This window comes from Rhinopithecus roxellana, chromosome 14 (genome assembly GCF_007565055.1).
Source record: "Rhinopithecus roxellana isolate Shanxi Qingling chromosome 14, ASM756505v1, whole genome shotgun sequence".
In the NCBI taxonomy this organism is placed as follows: Eukaryota; Metazoa; Chordata; class Mammalia; order Primates; family Cercopithecidae; genus Rhinopithecus; species Rhinopithecus roxellana.
In genome coordinates, this window is record NC_044562.1 from 36497669 (window position 1) to 36515181 (window position 17513).

The window sequence follows — 17513 nt, forward strand, 5'->3', positions numbered from 1 at the left end:
CAAAAAAACCAAATTGGAAGAAAACACAGTGTACACAAAATGAATAAAAGTTTAGGCCAGGCGCAGTGGCTCACGCCTGTAATCTCAGCACTATGGGAGGCCGAGGTGGGCAGATCACGAGGTCAGCAGATCAAGACCATCCTGGCTAACACGGTGAAACCCTGTCTCTACGAAAAAATACAAAAAATTAGCCAGGCGTGGTGGTGGGCGCGAACCTAGGAAGCGGAACTTGCAGGGAGCCGAGAGTGCAGCACTGCACTCCAGCCTGGGAGACAAAGCAAGACTCCGTGTCAAAAAAAAAAAAAAAAAAGGTTTAAGTGCAAGGCATACTTATTGATATAATGCATATATAGTAAAAGTATACAGAAAAGGAATGATAGGGTAGAAGACAGAGAATGTGTTCCATAAGGATTTAACTATAATAGCAATGTCCTCATTCAGACAGTAGATAATGAGGATACCTTTCTGAGTGTCTTCAACATTTCATCTTTTTTTAAATAGCTGGCCTATCTGGATGAAAATGAACTAATTTTATTAAAGGAAGATATCAGGAAATAAAACAATCTTCTGGAAATGGTTCCAGGATTCCTTTCCTTAGACATTGTCTAAATACTAAAGAGCAGTTTTAAAAATTTTCCTATATGACCTACACTAAATTTCTACCAATACTCTATTCTTTCCTTTTCAAAAAAAACTAAGAAAGTTTATAGAATATTGTTTTTAAAATATTAGAAAACACATGTAGTTATACAGTTGGCCCTCCACATCTGCAGGTTTCATCTGCAGATTCAATAAACCAGGAATTGAAAATATTTCAGGGGATAAAAAAAATCCAGAAAATGTTATATTGTTGCTGACATGTACTATGTACCTAGTTAGGTCTAAGATAGTTGCGTATGTACTAAACATGTACTGGCTATTTTTTTTTTGGTCATTATTCCCTAAATAATACAGTATTAACAACTATTTATAGAACACTTGCATTGTATTAGATGTTGTTAAGTAATCTAGAGTTGATTTAAACTATATAACAGAATGTGCATAGGGTATATGCAAACACTATGCCATTTTACATAGGAAACTTAAGCATCTTCAGATTTTGGTATGGGGTGGGGATAGTTTTATCCTGGAGCCAATCCCCAGAGGACACCAAGGATGACTATATACAGAAAAGATGTTGTGAATGAAATGTTTTGCCTTATCATAACTGTGACATATTTTAGATGCCTATGAGAGACACCAAAAATTCAGCTTAATAAAGATTCTCATCTAATCCAATCAACAAACATTTTTTGAAAACCAACTATGAAGCCTGGCGTGATGGCTTGCGCCTCTAATCCCAGCACTTCGGGAGGCTGAGGCGGGCAGATCACTTGAGGTCAGGAGTTCGAGACCAACCTGGCTAACACGCTGAAACCCCGTCTCTACTAAAAATACAAAAAAAATTAGCCGGACGTGGTGGAGGGCGCCTGTAGTCCCAGCCACTCGGAAGGCTGAGGCAGGAGAATGGCGTGCACCCGGGAGGCCGAGCTTGCAGTGAGCCAGATTGCGCCAGGGCACTCCAGCCTGGGGGACAGAGGGAGACTCTTGTCTCAACAACAACAACAACAACAACAACAACAATAAAAAATTAGCCGGGCGAGGTGACAGGTGTCTGTAATCCCAGCTATTCGGGAGGCTGAGGCAGGAAAACCACTTGAACCTGGGAGGCGGGGGTTGCAGTGAGCTGAGATCGCGCCACTGCACTCTAGCCTGGGCGACGGAAGGAGACTCCGGAAGGAGACTCGTCTCAAAAAAACAAACAAACAAAAAAAAATCCGCCAGGTGCAATGGCTCACGCCCATAATCCCAACACTTTGGGAGGCCCAGGTGGGTGGATCACCTGAAGTCAGGAGTTCGAGACCAGCCTAGCTAACATGGTGAAACCCCGTTTCTGCAAAAAATTAGCCGGGCGTAGTGACACGCGCCTGTAATCCCAGCTATTTGGGAGGCTGAGGCAGAAGAATCGCTTGAACTCCGGAGGTGGAGGTTGCAGTGCGCCAAGATTGTACCACTGCACTTCAGCTTGGGGGCAACAAGGGCAAAACTCCGTCTCAAAAAAAAAAAAAAAAAGGAAAGAAAAAAGAAAACCAACCAACTATGTGCCTATATTCCAGTCTAACCAACTTTTTTTTTAATGTAGGAAGATACTCCACCTACTCTTCTATAGTTTGTTTGTTTCTTTGAGACCGGGTTTTTGCTCTTGTTACCCAGGCTGGAGTGCAATGGCGCGATCCGGGCTCCCTACAACCTCCGCCTCCCGGGTTCAAGCAATTCTCCTGCTTCAGCGTACTGAGTGGCTGGGATTACAGGCGCCCACCACCACGCCCAGCTAATTTTTTGTATTTTTAGTAGAGACGGGGTTTCATCATGTTGGCCAGGCTGGTCTTGAACTCCTGACCTCAGGTGATCCGCCTGCCTCGACCTCCCAAAGTGCTGGGATTATAGGCGTGAGCCACCGCACCCAGCCCTCTATTATAGTTTTTAAATTTTTTTTCTTTTGACCCAATAGGGAAGGAGATACGGTTCTAAATATATCATTTTAGAACAGACCCATTTCACTAAAGGAAATTCATGTGATAAACAAGATAGGACAAACTATAGCGTAAGTAGTCTTTTTTATTTTTTATCCTTTTTCTGTTATATCTTATCTAACAACCCTGATCCACGACAAGGTGAAGAAAAAAAAAAGGCTTTCTTCTGTGACTTACAGCAACATAGCAAGTCTATGTTACGACATTAGTTTAAATATTTTATTCTCTAACCTTTCAAAATTAAGAACTTACGAATAAATAAGATGACTCATAATATGAACACAAAAGTCTACTTCTGAACATAAAAATGTAATCAGAAACAATGTTTCCACAGAATAAGATGTAAAGGTATCTGAGAAAAGAGCATTTGGAAGTAAAGTGTGGAAACGGTTAAAAAAAAAAAAAAGCAAGCATATGTAACAGATAAATTTCCAGTAGTATGAAAACAAAACTGTAGTAGGAGTAATTGACAGCTTAATGTGACTCCAAGATAAGACTTTAAAATTTTCTCTAAAATTCAGCAATAGAAGCAGCTTGTTAAAGAGAAAAGGTCACCAGTGAATTAAGACTCAGATGATGTATCCTTGGGCAAATCCAGTTAATTCTCTTGGGCTTCAGTTTCCGTACCTATAACATGAATCTGGGAAGGTAATCAATACCTGTATGCCCCCTTCGAAAGGTGTTCTTTCCATAATTCTGTATAACCAATTAGAATCTATTCTCAGACATACAATCATAGCTCCATGGTTGTTCTGCTTCAATTTTCATTTGCATCACTTTTTAACATTTTATAAACACATCTCTTTCGATTTCAGAGCATCTAACCTATAGCAAGCCATTTCGGCTAGCAGAGTATTAATCAGCTCAAGTCTGGATGCCAATTTTTTTTTTTTTTTTTTATTGCGAGGCATCCCATCTTTTCCAAACCCTAAGAACCAATGCCTAATCAAACACCAATTTACCACATAATGCCCTACAAAAAAGCTGACAAAATTATAATCAGTTCATTCTCTGACTACGCTTCACGCATATTAGCAAGGAATGACATCTAACAAGTCACAACTTGGTGATGAAAACTTGCTGGACCAGAGAACAGCTCCAGGGAAAGCAGCAGGGAGAGGTGGTTAAAGGGAAACAACGAGAATATCGGCACCCGGATCCGGCTAGACAAGCGGGATGGCAGGAGACGGGCAGGTATGTCCCAGGTCAGGTAGGAACTGGACGCCGGGTCAAGGTAGGCTGTGTTTACACCACCTCCAACCTCAGCGGCCCCAACCTTCAGGAAACCCCAGGGGTCTCCACTGGTCGCGCCCCTCCAATGCTAGTCAGCTGGGGCTCCGGGGCAAAGCGAAAAGAAGTCGTTGCTGCCGACAGGCTCGCAGCCCAGGGCCTCGGCAGGCAGGTACCACCCGCAACCCCCACCCGCCCCTCACGCCTACCCCTGGGTCGGAGCTCCGCAGGCCTCACGGCGGCCGCCACCGCCTCAGCCAAATTGAGGGGCTGCAGCTCCGGAAGAGCAGGCCGGGCACCATGCCCCAGCCCGCCCGCCTGCCGCCTCGGCCCAACCTCCCCGCAGTGGCGGCCAGCTTCCGGGCGCGGCACTGCTCGGCACCTACTTGCCCGACAGGAAAGGTGCGGACATGGTACCTGCGCCTTGGTGCCCGGCCTGTTCCGCCTCAGCACTGCCGTCCCCTCCGCCATGACCATAGTGCCAGCGTCTAGGCGGCTGGAGTCGGTACCCGGATGTAGGGACTGCAGCCTGCGCAGGAGGCGGGGCAGAGCGGCGCTCTGCGTCTGGGAGGAGGAGCCGCCGCTGACTGAACAGCGGCAGCCTGCGCGGAGCAGGACGGGAGAACTGGGAGCCGGCGGGTAGAAGAAGCAGGGTAGGCGGAGGGAGAGGGCCCGGACGGCGACTGGCTGGGACTGAGGCACCGGAAGTGGGGAGCCACGAGCCTCTTTGCGAGGTCTGCGGAGCGGTTTGAAAGGTCGTGATCGCGGCAACTGCTGCGGCAGTGTGCACGGCTGCGTTGCAAGTTGGTGTGGGCCCTTGTTAGTTACACGGGAAGACCGGACTTCGTACAGTGGCGGCCATTTCAGTAAACCCACGTGCAAGCAAATACCTAGAGAACCCTAATTCTGTCCCAGAAGCCACCTAAGGAATCAGGGTAGAAAACAGGCCAGCAGTCTGGGGAAATTCCATAGAACCTGCGTGAAATCGACCCAATCTGAAATCAGACTAGGGATTTGAGTTTCAGTGTTATTTCCGCCATCCGGCGACTTCAAAGCCAAGGACTTTTTCAATGACAAGTTTGTTTACGTCGATAAAAGACGCAGATGTCAATTATGTGACATGAAGAGTGGGCATCTGGTTTTGTGAGTTAGGTAGACAGATTTAGCTCGTGTTTTTCAAGTCAGAAGCAGGAGGAGGAAATTAGTAGTCCTTGATAGACTTTACATCTTACAGGATTCCACATTTCTTTTGTTGCACATTTCAAGTGTTCTGTCTTAGGAAACCACAGCATTTTCGCAAACTTTTTTTCCTGCTTAGAAACCTTGAATCTTTTATCTGGGGTGAGGGAGGCCTTGGGATATCAGATGGAAAGACAGTTCAAAAAGTAAAAAACGCATACAGTAGCATTTCCAAAAGACGAAAACATCAAATGTCCTTAAATAGAAGGTGTATTGAGAATGCTGCGGGAAGGGCCATGTAACGGCCTCCAGAAACGGAATTTGAGAGTAGAGGAGAGGTTAAGTTGAGTGGGTCTCTAGCTGAGTAATTGTCAGTGACTTAGAACTAGACTTTGAAGGGTTTAACAACAGGAAGTTCGTTCTCTGGAAGATGTATTGACTGGTAACTTTTCAAGAATAGGGACTTAATTTTGCCCTCCCAGCACCAGCATCTACATATGAAAAGATTTATTCGTTCAACAGATACTCATTAAGCCCCACTATATGGTAGGCGCTAAGGTACAACTATGATAAGGCTCCGTCCTTCACTACAAATTGCTTTGACTCCAGCAACAGAGACATGCAAATCACAAATTCGTACCCCTTATCTTAAATGCTTGGGACCAAAACACTTTCAGATTTCTGATTATTTTGGATTTTAGAATATTTGCATATACATAATGAGATTTATTGGGGATGGAACCTAAGTTTAAACGTGAAATGCATTTGTTTCCTATACACTTTACACACATAGCCTGAAGTTACTTTTATACAATACTTTAGGCCAGGAACGGTGGCTCACACCTGTAATCCCAGCACTTTGGGAGGCCGAAGGGGGCAGATCACTTGAGGTCAGGAGTTTGAGACCAGCCTGGTCAACATGGTAAAATCCCATCACTACTAAAAATACAAAAATTAGCCAGGCGTGGTGGCCGGTGCCTGTAAAACTTCAAATAATTTTGTGTGTGAACCAAAGTTTCAACTGCGACCTGTTACAGAAGGTCAGGTATGGAATTTTCCACCTGTGGCATCATGTGGATGTTCAAAGTTTCAGATCTGAGAACATTTCAGATTCTGGACTTTTCAGATTATGGATGCTCAACTTGTATTAGATACAGTGAGAGCCTAGGACAAGTGACACCTAAATGTTACCTCCCTTAGAGAGATGGGTTGGGTCTGTGAGATAGCAGAGTCTCAGGGAGGCCTCTTGGTCTGTGGATGACTCACCTTGCTTACTGCAAGGATTAAGTTTACATTTCCCAGATTGTGTGGTATTTCCCTGAGCTGTAAATAGTCACCTATACTTGAATGGGATCATCTTCACCTTCTCTTAATTCCAGATTTATTAAAATGTTTCAACCCATCTGAAACAAAAAAACGTGAATGAGTAGGTGTTAAATTTGGGAACAAAATGCACATTCATTGTTTTTGAAAAGTCCAACAAAGTTGCATTCTGATGTCAACCCTGGCCTTGTTCACAGGAAGGACCTTGTTCTTTAGGGATGGAATGTTTCTAGCTCATAACCTTCACATTTTCATTCCTCTGTCAGCCTGTAGATTATGTACCTCCAAACAAGACCAATTTTATAACTAGGGTTAATTTGTCTGGGGTAGGAAGAGAGAGAAAAGAAAAACAAAAAGCATGATCAGCAATAACAGTTACATGAAATACTTGAATATTTCAGGTAAAGGAGGAGCCATCTGTTTAAAGCCTATATGCACCAATAGGAATAGCTCTGGACTGAGATTCAGAAAATCTAGATTTGTGGGGAAAAGAAAAAGAGATCAGACTGTTACTGTGTCTATATAGAAAGAAGTAGACATAAGAGACTCCATTTTATTCTGTATTTGAGATGCTGTCAATCTGTGACCCTACCCCCAACCTTGTCCTTGCAAGAGACATGTGCTATGGTGACTCAAGGTTTAAAGGATTTTGGGCTGTGCAGGGTGTGCTTTGTTAAACAAGTGCCTGAAGGCAGCTTGCTGGTTAAAAGTCATCACCATTCTCTTTTTTTTTTTTTTTTTTTTGAGACGGAGTCTCGCTCTGCCGCCCAGGCTGGAGTGCAGTGGCCGGATCTCAGCTCACTGCAAGCTCCGCCTCCCGGGTTCACGCCATTCTCCTGCCTCAGCCTCCCGAGTAGCTGGGACTACAGGCGCCCGCCACCTCGCCCGGCTAGTCATCACCATTCTCTTAATCTCAAGTACCCAGGAATACGCATACTGCCAAAGGTCGCAGGGACCTCTGCCTAGGAAAGCTAGGTATTGTCCAAGGTTTCTCCACATGTGGTAGGCTGAAATATGGCCTCGTGGGAAGAGAAAGACCTAATCGTCCCCCAGCCTGACACCTGTGAAGGGTCTGTGCTGAGGAGGACTAGTGCAAGAGGAAAGAAGGCCTCTTGGTGGTTGTTGGCAGTTTGAGATAGAGAAAAGCATCTGTCTCCTGCCCGTCCCTGGGCAATGGAACATCTCAGTGCAAAACCTGATTGTATGTTCTGTTTACTGAGAAAGGAGAAAACCACCTTAGGGCGAAGGGTGGGCCTTGCTAGCGCAATGCTGCTCTTTATGCACTAAAAAGGTTTATGGAGATGCTTGTATATGCATATCAAGGCACAGCACTTTTCCTTAAACTTACTCATGTCACAGAGATCTTTATTCATATGTCTTATTGCTGACTTTCTCCCTGCAATGACCCTGTTGTCCTGCCACTCCCTTTTCTTTAAGATGGTAAAGATAATTATCAATAAATACTAAGGGAACTCAGAGACCGGTGCCGGCGTGGGTCCTCTGTATGCTGAGCGCCGGTCCCCTGGGCCCACCTTTTCTTTCTCTATACTTTGTCTCTGTGTCTCATTTCTTTTCTCAAGTCTCTCGTTCCACCTAACGAGAAACGTCCACAGGTGTGGAGGGGCAGGCCACCCCTTCATAGATTCTCTTGCCTGTTAACTGTAAGACATTGAATAAGCTATCAGATAAATGTTTCTTCATGTGTAATGAAGATTGTGCATAGCAGTTCTTTCCCTCTGCCCCATAAAGTATGAAAGCAAGCATAAAATTAAATATGGAACTCTTGAAGTTTTAGAAGAAAATATTTTATAAAGCAAAAGTATCATAAGCAATTTCAAATTATCCATGAGCTTCAAATCATTGACACATTAAAAAAAATTATCCAATATGAAATTCACTTTGGGGAATTTTTAAATCCAAGTAAAATAGTTAATGCAGGCCAGGTGCGGTGGCTCAAGCCTGTAATCCCAGCACTCTGGGAGGCCGAGGTGGGCAGATCACAAGGTCAGGGGTTCAACTCCAGCCTGGCCAACATAGTGAAATCCCCGTCTCTATTAAAAAAAATACAAAAATTAGCTGGGCACAGTGGTGCGCACCTGTAGTCCCAGCTACTCGGGAGGCTGAGGCAGGAGAATGGCTTGAACCCGGGAAGCGGAGATTGCAGTGAGCTGAGATTGAGCCACTGCACTCCAGTCTGGGTAACAGAGTGAGACTCCATCTCAAAAAAAAAAAGAGTTGATGCATATTATATGCAAGGCACTGGGCTAAGTGCTGAAAAACAAGAAGATATATAAGACAAGCTTTCCTCAAAGAGCCTTGAAATTAATGGGAAAGCGTCTTATGTAGATTACTACAGTATAAGGCTAAACGCCTTAAGTATTGAAGCAGCCCCTTTCACATGCCCATTGCAAACAGACTCTGATCTTGCTCAGTGTTCATCTCTCACCCTATGACCAGGGAAAGGTAAACCCATGTCTAGCTGAGGGATAAATTCCTGTTGGTCTAAGTGTGAAAGGGCCAGACTCTATGGTTCACACCTGTAATTCCAGCATTTTGGGAGGCTGAGGTGAGAAGATTGCTTGAGCCCAGAAGTTCAACCGGCCTGGGCAACATAGTATAACCCCCCACACACGCACACACACCCTCTACAAAAAAATACAAAAATTAGCTGGGCATAGTGGCACACACCTGTAGTCCTAGCTACTCAGAAGGCTGAGATGGGAGGATTGCTTCACCCTGGGAGTTCAAGGCTGCAGTGAGCCATGATTGCACCACTGCACTCCAGCCTGTGTGACAGAGTGAGATCCTGTCTCAAAAAAATTGTAAAATAAAGCAAAGCAAAGAAATGTGAAACGATGTGATGAAGCACTTTGGAGAAAGATTTACTTGCTCTTCAGAAGATACCAGAAGAGATGCTCTCTTTTTTCTGCCAATGGATATTGCCCAATATGGGCCTGCAGCAGCCATTTTGGCTTAAAGGAAGCCAGTCTAAAAGCAAAATTGGCACACTGTGAATGATGTATGTAGTTGGAATGTGTCTTAAAGTGTGGATAGCATTTATGTGCAGAACTATAGGAGATTTCATTACAAGCCAAGCAAAGTTGAAGCAGCAGGGAAGCATGGGAATGTATATTCACAGTTGAACAAGTCAGTGCCTATATATGGTTTCATACATCTTCAACATATTATTTGAACATTATTCTCTCTCTGTTTTTGTTTTGTTTTGTTTTCTTGAGATGGAGTCTCACTCTATCACCAGGCTGAAGTGCAGTGGCCTGATCTCGGCTCACTGCAACCTCCACCTCCCGGGTTCAAGCAATTCCCCTGCCTCAGCCTCCCGAGTAGCTGGGAATACAGGTGTGCACCACCACGCCAGACTAATTTTTTGTATTTTAGTAGAGACGGGGTTTCACCATGTTGGCCAGGACGGTCTCGATTTCCTGACCTCGTGATCCGTCCACCTTAGCCTCCCAAGTGTTGGGATTACAGGCATGAGCCACCACGCCCGGCCCTTTTTTCTTTTTTTTTTGAGACGGAGACTCGCTCTGTTGCCCAGGCTGGAGTGCAGTGGCCAGATCTCAGCTCACTGCAAGCTCTGCCTCCTGGGTTTACGCCATTCTCCTGCCTCAGCCTCCCGAGTAGCTGGGACTATAGGCGCCCGCCACCTCGCCTGGCTAGTTTTTTGTATTTTTTTTTTTTTAGTAGAGACGGGGTTCACCGTGTTAGCCAGGATGGTCTCGATCTCCTGACCTCGTGATCCACCCGTCTGGGCCTCCCAAAGTGCTGGGATTACAGGCTTGAGCCACCACGCCCGGCCTTTTTTTTTTTTTTTTTAAAGAGACTGTCTCACTTTGTTGCCCAGGCTGGTCTCAAACGCCTGGCCTCAAAGGATCCTCCTGCCTTGGCCTCCCAAAATGCTAGTATTACAGGTGTGAGACACTGGGCTTTATCCTTTTTCTTCCCCCTTGAGACAGTGTCTTGTGCTCTTGCCCAGGCTGGAGTGTAGTGGCATGATCACCACTCACTACAGCCTCGACCTCCTAGGCTCAAGTAATCCTTACTTCAGCCTCCCAAAGTGCTGGGATTACAGGTGTGAGCCACTGTGCCTAGCCTGTCTTTATTTTCTTGATAACACTGATGTGTATCTAAAATCATGCTATTTATTTAGTTGTTACTGTGTGCTTCCCCCATCTTATTCATCCCTGTATATCCAGGGCTTAGAACAGTGCTTAGCACATATTCAGAAAATTAGTGACTTAAAAATACTATAATAAACTAGCCTTTTGAACTGACATTCAAGCCAGGTAAGTAAATAACCATTGATGTTTTTCCAAGTCATGTCTTCAGGCTAAATGAGACTGAAAGGGCATTCTTTTTTTTTTTTTTTTTTTTTTTTTTGAGACGGAGTCTCGCTCTGTTGCCCAGGCTGGAGTGCAGTGGCTCAATCTTGGCTCACTGTAAGCTGCGCCTCCTGGATTCACGCCATTCTCCTGCCTCAGCCTCCCAAGTAGCTGGGACTACAGGCACCTGCCACCACACCCAGCTAACTTTTTGTATTTTTAGTAGAGACGGTGTTTCACCATGTTAGCCAGGATGGTCTCGATCTCCTGACGTCATGATCCACCCACCTCGGCCTCCCAAAGTGCTGGGATTACAGGCGTGAGCCACTGCACCCGGCCTCTGAAAGGGCATTTTGCAAGCGAAATTTTAAGTATCTTAAAGAATTAGGCTTAATCTATAAAAGGATAGGGGAATTTTAACCATTTCTTACATCTTTTAACAGGAAAATCTACAGATGGAGCCAAAATCAAAATCTTTTTTTTTTTTTTAAAGAAAAACCCAAACTATAAAAATACCTAAAGAAACCATGGAAGAAACTTCAAGTTTTGGAGAAGACTTTTCAGAGTTTAATATCATACCCAGAAGCCATAAAGAAAAATATTTAATAATTCAAATACACCAAACTGACTTTCTACAAGCTCAAGGCATAAACAAAATCAAAACCCAAATGACAAACTAGAGGGAAGAAAAACCACAAAGAACTAATTTCTTTAATAAATAAAAGTCATAAAAGATCAAGCACTCAGTCAAAAAATAGGCAGAAGATATTAAGTGAATAGGAATAACCAGTTAACAAGGGTAAGCAAAGTGGCTCGTGCCTGTAATCTCAGCACTTGGAGAGGCTGAGGTGGGCAGATCGCTTGAGTCCAGGAGTTCAAGTCCAGCCTGAGCAACATGGCAAAACCCTCTCTCTACAAAAATTAGATGGGCGTGGTAGCTCGCATCTGTAGTCCCGGCTGCTTGGTAGGCTGAGGTGAGAGGATCACCTGAGCCCAGGACGTCAAGGCTGTACTAAGCCGTAATGGTGCCACTGCACTCTAGCCTGGGCGACAGACAAGACCCTGTCTCAAAAAAAAAAAAAAGTCTTAAACACATACAATGCTCATCCTCATTCATCATGATAAAGAGTAAAATTATCAGATTGGCAAAATAAGAACTTTACAACATCCTGCATTATAGAAAGAAGAAAAAAAAATACATTGCTAGTAGGACTGTTTTTTTGAGATGGAGTCCCACTGTATTGCCCAGGCTGGAGTGCAGTGGCACAATCTCTGGTCACTGCAAGCTCCACCTCCTGGGTTCACACCATTCTCCTGCCTCAGCCTCCAAAGTAGCTGGGACTACAGGCACCCGCCACCACACCTGGTTTATTTTTTGTATTTTCTTTTTTTTTAGTAGAGACAGGGTTTCACTGTGTTAGCCAGGTTGGTCTCGATCTCCTGACCTCGTGATCCGCCCACCTCGGCCTCCCAAAGTGCTGGGATTACAGGCGTGAGCCACTGCGCCCGGCCGCTAGTAGGACTGTTAATCGATGGACCTTTTGGCTGGGCGCAGTGGCTCACGCCTGTAATCCCAGCACTCTCAAGGTGGGTGGATCACCTGAGATCAGGAGTTTGAGACCAGCCTGGTCAACATGGTGAAATCTCATATCTACTAAAAATACAAAATTAGCCAGGCGTGGTGGCGAGCACCTGTAATCCTAGCTACTCTGGAGGCTGAGATAGGAGAATCACTTGAACCCAGGAGGTGGAGGTTGCAGTGAGCCAAGATCGTGCCACTGCACTCCAGCCTGGGCAATAAGAGTGAAACTCTGTGTCAAAAATAAATAAATAAATAAAACTGATGGGACTTCAGTGAGGGACAACTTGGAGATCCATGTCTGTATATGTGCACATGTATGATTAAAATTCACAAAACCTTTGACATAGCAGTTCTGTACCTAGGAATTTATCTTACAGATATGCTTGTTCAAATGTACAAATGTATTTAGTACAAATTCAAATGTATTTAGTTATGCATACATTTGTTCATTGCAGAAGTGTTTCTAATAGAAAAAGACTAGAATAACTTAAATATCTATCATGGCTGGGGGGCATCCTGAAATAAATTATGGCTTATCCATATAATTGAACATTATACAGTTTTAAAATATCTTTATATATAGATTAATACCAGAGACCAATTATTAACGTAAAAAAGCAAGGCGTCAAATGGTATGTATGGAATGTTATTTTTTATTTTTATTTATTTATTTATTTATTTATTTATTTTTATTTTATTTTTTTTTTTGAGACGGAGTCTCGCTCTGTCGCCCAGGCTGGAGTGCAGTGAGGTGATCTCGGCTCACTGCAAGCTCCGCCTCCCGGGTTCACGCCATTCTCCCACCTCAGCGTCCCGAGTAGCTGGGACTACAGGCGCCCTCCACTGCGCCCGGCTAATTTTTTTTTTTTCTTTTTTTTTGTATTTTTAGTAGAGACGGGGTTTCACCATATTAGCCAGGATGGTCTCGATCTCCTCACCTCGTGATCCGCCCGCCTCGGCCTCCCAAAGTGCTGGGATTACAGGCTTGAGCCACCGCGCCCAGCCGGAATGTTATTTTTTAAAAAAGAAAAAATGAATATATATTTCATACACATATGTACATCTATACATACACATTTACATATATGTATATATACATAAAACACCTGCAAGGAAGAATATAAAAAGTTATACTAGTTACTTCCAAGGATGGAACTGGGTGGCTGGGGGACAAGGATAGAGAGCATTCTTTTCAGGATACATAATTTTAAATTTTTACATGAACATATTATTTATTTTTAAATAAATAAAAGTTTAACCAAAACAAATAGGCTTGACTCAAAACGTTAAGAGGCAAATCTAATGCCCTTGTTTTGCAGTTCATTCATAAGCTAAGAGGGGTTAGGTAATTTGTCAAATGTAACAGAACTAGTATGTAAGCAACCAGGACAAGAGCTAGGTTTGATTGGGCTCTCTGATAGAGGTTGCTTGAGAGTAAAGGAAAATAAGCTGGGTGCAGTGGCTCATGCCTATAATCCCAGCACTTTGGGAGGCCGAGGCGGGTGGATCACTTGAGGTCAGGAGTTCAAGACCAGCCTGACCAACATGGTGACACCCCATCTCTACTAAAAATACAAAAAAATTAGTCGAGTGTGGTGGCACATGCCTGTAATCCCAGCTACTCAGGAGGCTGAAGCAGGAGAATCTCTTGAACCTGGGAGGCGGAGGTTGCAGTGAGTCGAGATCATGCCATTGCACTCCAGCCTGGGCAACAAGAGCGAAACTCCTTTTAGAAAAGAAAAAAAAGAAAAAGAAAATATATTTAAATACTCTTCACAGAAATAAGTCAGAAGTTCAAAACTCCATTTTTGTGTGGGTGCAGTGAAAACAGTCATTAACTTGCTGGAGGAAGCATGACTTGGTATCACACTGAAGAACAAGCTGGCAGCTCATATAGAAACAAAGAACATACTTTCAGCCAGGTGAGTAGGTATAGGGAGGACTTGCCTTATCAGATGTCAAACTTAAATATAAAACTATTTACATTGAAAGCAATGTGATGGAATAGGGAGGTCAATGGAACAAATTATTAAACCCAGGAGTAGGCATATATAGAAATTTCATGTGTGATAAAGGCAATATCTGATTTCTGGGCATAGAGAGAAAGGAGGTGGGGGGTGGTGTGCAGGGAGAATGGATAATCCAGTAAGTAAACTTGTGACAACAAGCTACTCACTGATTAAAAAAATAAAGTTGTCCCAGCTTTTCTGGAGGCTGAGGCAGGAAGATTGCTTGAGCTCAGTAGAGCAAGACTAGTCTGGAGAGCACAGTGAGACCCTATCTCTAAAAAAATAAAGTCAGATACATACACCATTCACTAAAAAATAAATTATGCACCTGTGATTCCAGCACTTTGGGAGGCCAAGGTGGGAGGTAACTTGACCCCAGGAGTTTGAGACCAGTCTGGGCAATATAGTGAAACCCGGTCTCTACAAAAAATACAAAAATCGGCCCGGTGCAGTTGCTCACACCAGTAATCCCAGCACTTTGGGAAGCCAAGGAAGGTAGATCACCTGAGGTCAGGAGTTCAAGACCAGTCTGACCAACATGGTGAAAACCCATCTTGACTAAAAATACAAAAATCAGCTGGGCGCAGTGGCAGGTGCCTATAATCCCAGCTACTCAGGAGGTTGAGGCAGTAGAATCACTTGAACCTGGGAGGCAGATGTTGCAGTGAGCAGAGATCACACCACTGCACTCCAGCCTGGGTGACAGAGTGAAACTCCGTCTCAAAAAAAAAAAAAATACAAAAAAAAAATACAAAAATTAGCCGGGCATGGTGACATGCATGTGTAGTCCCAGTTACTTGGGAGGCTGAGGTGGGAGGATCAATTGAACCTAGGAGGTCAAGGCTGCAGTGAGCCGTGATAGCACCACTGTGCTCCAGCTTGAGCACTAGAGGAAGACTCTGTCAAAAAAAAAAAAAAAAAATTACCTACACATGGTGACACAGGCCTGTACTTCCAGCTACTCTGGAGGCTGAAGTGGGAGGATTGCTTGAGCCCAAGAGTTGGAGGCTGCAGTGAGCTATCATCACACAACTGCACTTCAGCCGGATAGACAGACTAAGGCTCTGTCTCAAAAAAAAAGAAAAAAAATATTTCTTTAGCAATTCTGCTAGGCAGGCATCACAGTAGGACTGCTTCTGTGGTTCAAAAATTATCTTATCCTTCGATTTAGTAGGTTTGGATAAGGCCCTGAAATTTTAAATTTACCTGGCAATTGCAAGGATGAATCAAGCTTTGTGAACTATTACCTCATATATCAAAACTAATTTGTTTGGGTCTTAGGAAAATAGCATTGGAGAATAATGGGAAAGTCATAGCCTTTGAACAGATTCCTTACTCTACAATATATTAGCCACATGGCCTTGGAACGATTTCTTCATCTCTTGAGTCAAGGTTTCTCTTTGGTAGTACAGAAGAATCTGTGCTCCCAAGGTTATGATGCGCAAAGCATATTATCTAGCTGTGCGTGAGCAGAGTATGAAATTGATAATCCACTTCGACAATATAAGAAATAACTTTTAGGCATAATTACAGTATCTAAGTTTGACAAAAAGTAAGCTTTACAAAGGCAGTAACAGGTGCATAAACGTAAATATACATATAGTGGAAGTACCTACTACTTCACAGATGGGAAGATGATCAAAAGTTGAGATCATTATTCCATGCCATTTAAAACTTTAAATTTTAATTCCTCTCAAAATAAGTATGGGACACAACTTTTAAAAGACATTTTCAGACTAATTTATGGAGAATTAAACCTAGAAAATAAGTTTGATTACTAAGACCGCTGGTAGCTGATAGTTAAGCTTAAGGGTTGGTAATCAATTCTAGTGTATGATTCTTTTTTTTTTTAAGACAGGGTCTCATTCTGTCACCCAGATTGCAGTGTGGTGGCACAATCTCGGCTCACCACAGCCTTAACCTCCCCACCTCAGCCCCTTGAGTAGCTTTTTATATTTTTTGTACAGACAGGGTTTCGCCATATTGCCCAGGCTGTCTCAATCTCCTCAAGAGATCTGCCCACCTCGGCCTCCCAAAGTGCTGGAATTACGAGCACAAGCCACCGCATCCAACCATTCTAGTGCAGCATTATTGGGTTTGAATCTTAAGTCTTCTCCCTAGCTGCTACAGCTACATCAAACTATTTATCCTCTGCTGTGACTCAGTTTTGTTAAATTCAACACATGGCATACTAGGCACTTAAGTGCCATACATCATTTGGTACTACCCATTCCCCATACCACAGTGGGTATCACCAGGATTAATTGGAATAATGCTTAGAATTAACAAAGTAGCAAAGGCTATAAAGGATCAAGTTTTAAAGAGTCTGGAGATGGACTGTGTCTGAATCCTGGCTTTGCCACCTACCACTGAACAACCTTGGTTATTAACCCCTTCTGTGCCTTAGCTTTCTCATCTGCAAGATGAGAACAGTACCTATCTCATAAGGTTGTTGAAATATTAAACCAATTAATACATGAAAAGCACCTTTGGCCGGGCGCGCTGGCTCAAGCCTGTAATCCTAGCACTTTGGGAGGCCGAGACGGGCGGATCACGAGGTCAGGACCCTCCTGGCTAACACGGTGAAACCCCGTCTCTACTAAAAAATACAAAAAACTAGCCAGGCGAGGTGGCGGGCGCCTGTAGTCCCAGCTACTCGGGAGGCTGAAGCAGGAGAATGGCTTAAACCCGGGAGGCGGAGCTTGCAGTGAGCTGAGATCCGGCCACTGCACTCCAGCCTGGGCGACAGAGCGAGACTCCGTCTCAAAAAAAAAAAAAAAAAAAAGAAAAGAAAAGCACCTTTGGCCGGGCGCGGTGGCTCAAGCCTGTAATCCCAGCACTTTGGGAGGCCGAGATGGGCGGATCACGAGGTAACAAGATCAAGACCATCCTGGCTAACACGGTGAAACCCCTTCTCCACTAAAAAGTACAAAAAACTAGCCGGGCGAGGTGGCGGGCGCCTGTAGTCCCAGCTACTTGGGAGGCTGAGGCAGGAGAACGGCGTAAACCCGGGAGGCGGAGTTTGCAGTGAGCTGAGATCTGGCCACTGAACTCCAGCCTAGGCGACAGAGCCAGACTCCGTCTCAAAAAAAATAAAAAAAGAAAAGCACCTTCAACAGTAGCCAGCACCTAGAAAATGCTCCTGCTCCTGTTAGCTATTCAATCACACGGTGCTCACCCTGGAGAGAAGGCACTCAGCCAAAGTTAGCTATCATATATATACACACACACACACACACACATATATGTATATATACCACATATATCATATATGTAT

The 17513-nt window shown here is 44.0% G+C and overlaps 1 protein-coding gene across 2 annotated transcripts in view; it reads right to left on the minus strand.

The window, feature by feature from the left end:
- LOC104676747 (10 kDa heat shock protein, mitochondrial) overlaps positions 1–17513 on the minus strand; it is a 58258-nt gene that overhangs the window by 34611 nt on the left and 6134 nt on the right. Inside the window, exon 1 of one of the 2 annotated variants that reach the window (XM_010381624.2) lies at positions 4221–4331. The exons of the other annotated variant lie outside the window; for it this stretch is intronic. Within the exon in view, the coding sequence (XP_010379926.1) occupies positions 4221–4280 (60 nt within the window). The 5' untranslated portion in view covers positions 4281–4331. Of the gene's footprint in view, positions 1–4220; positions 4332–17513 lie in introns of those variants that run through there. 2 annotated transcript variants of the gene reach the window in all.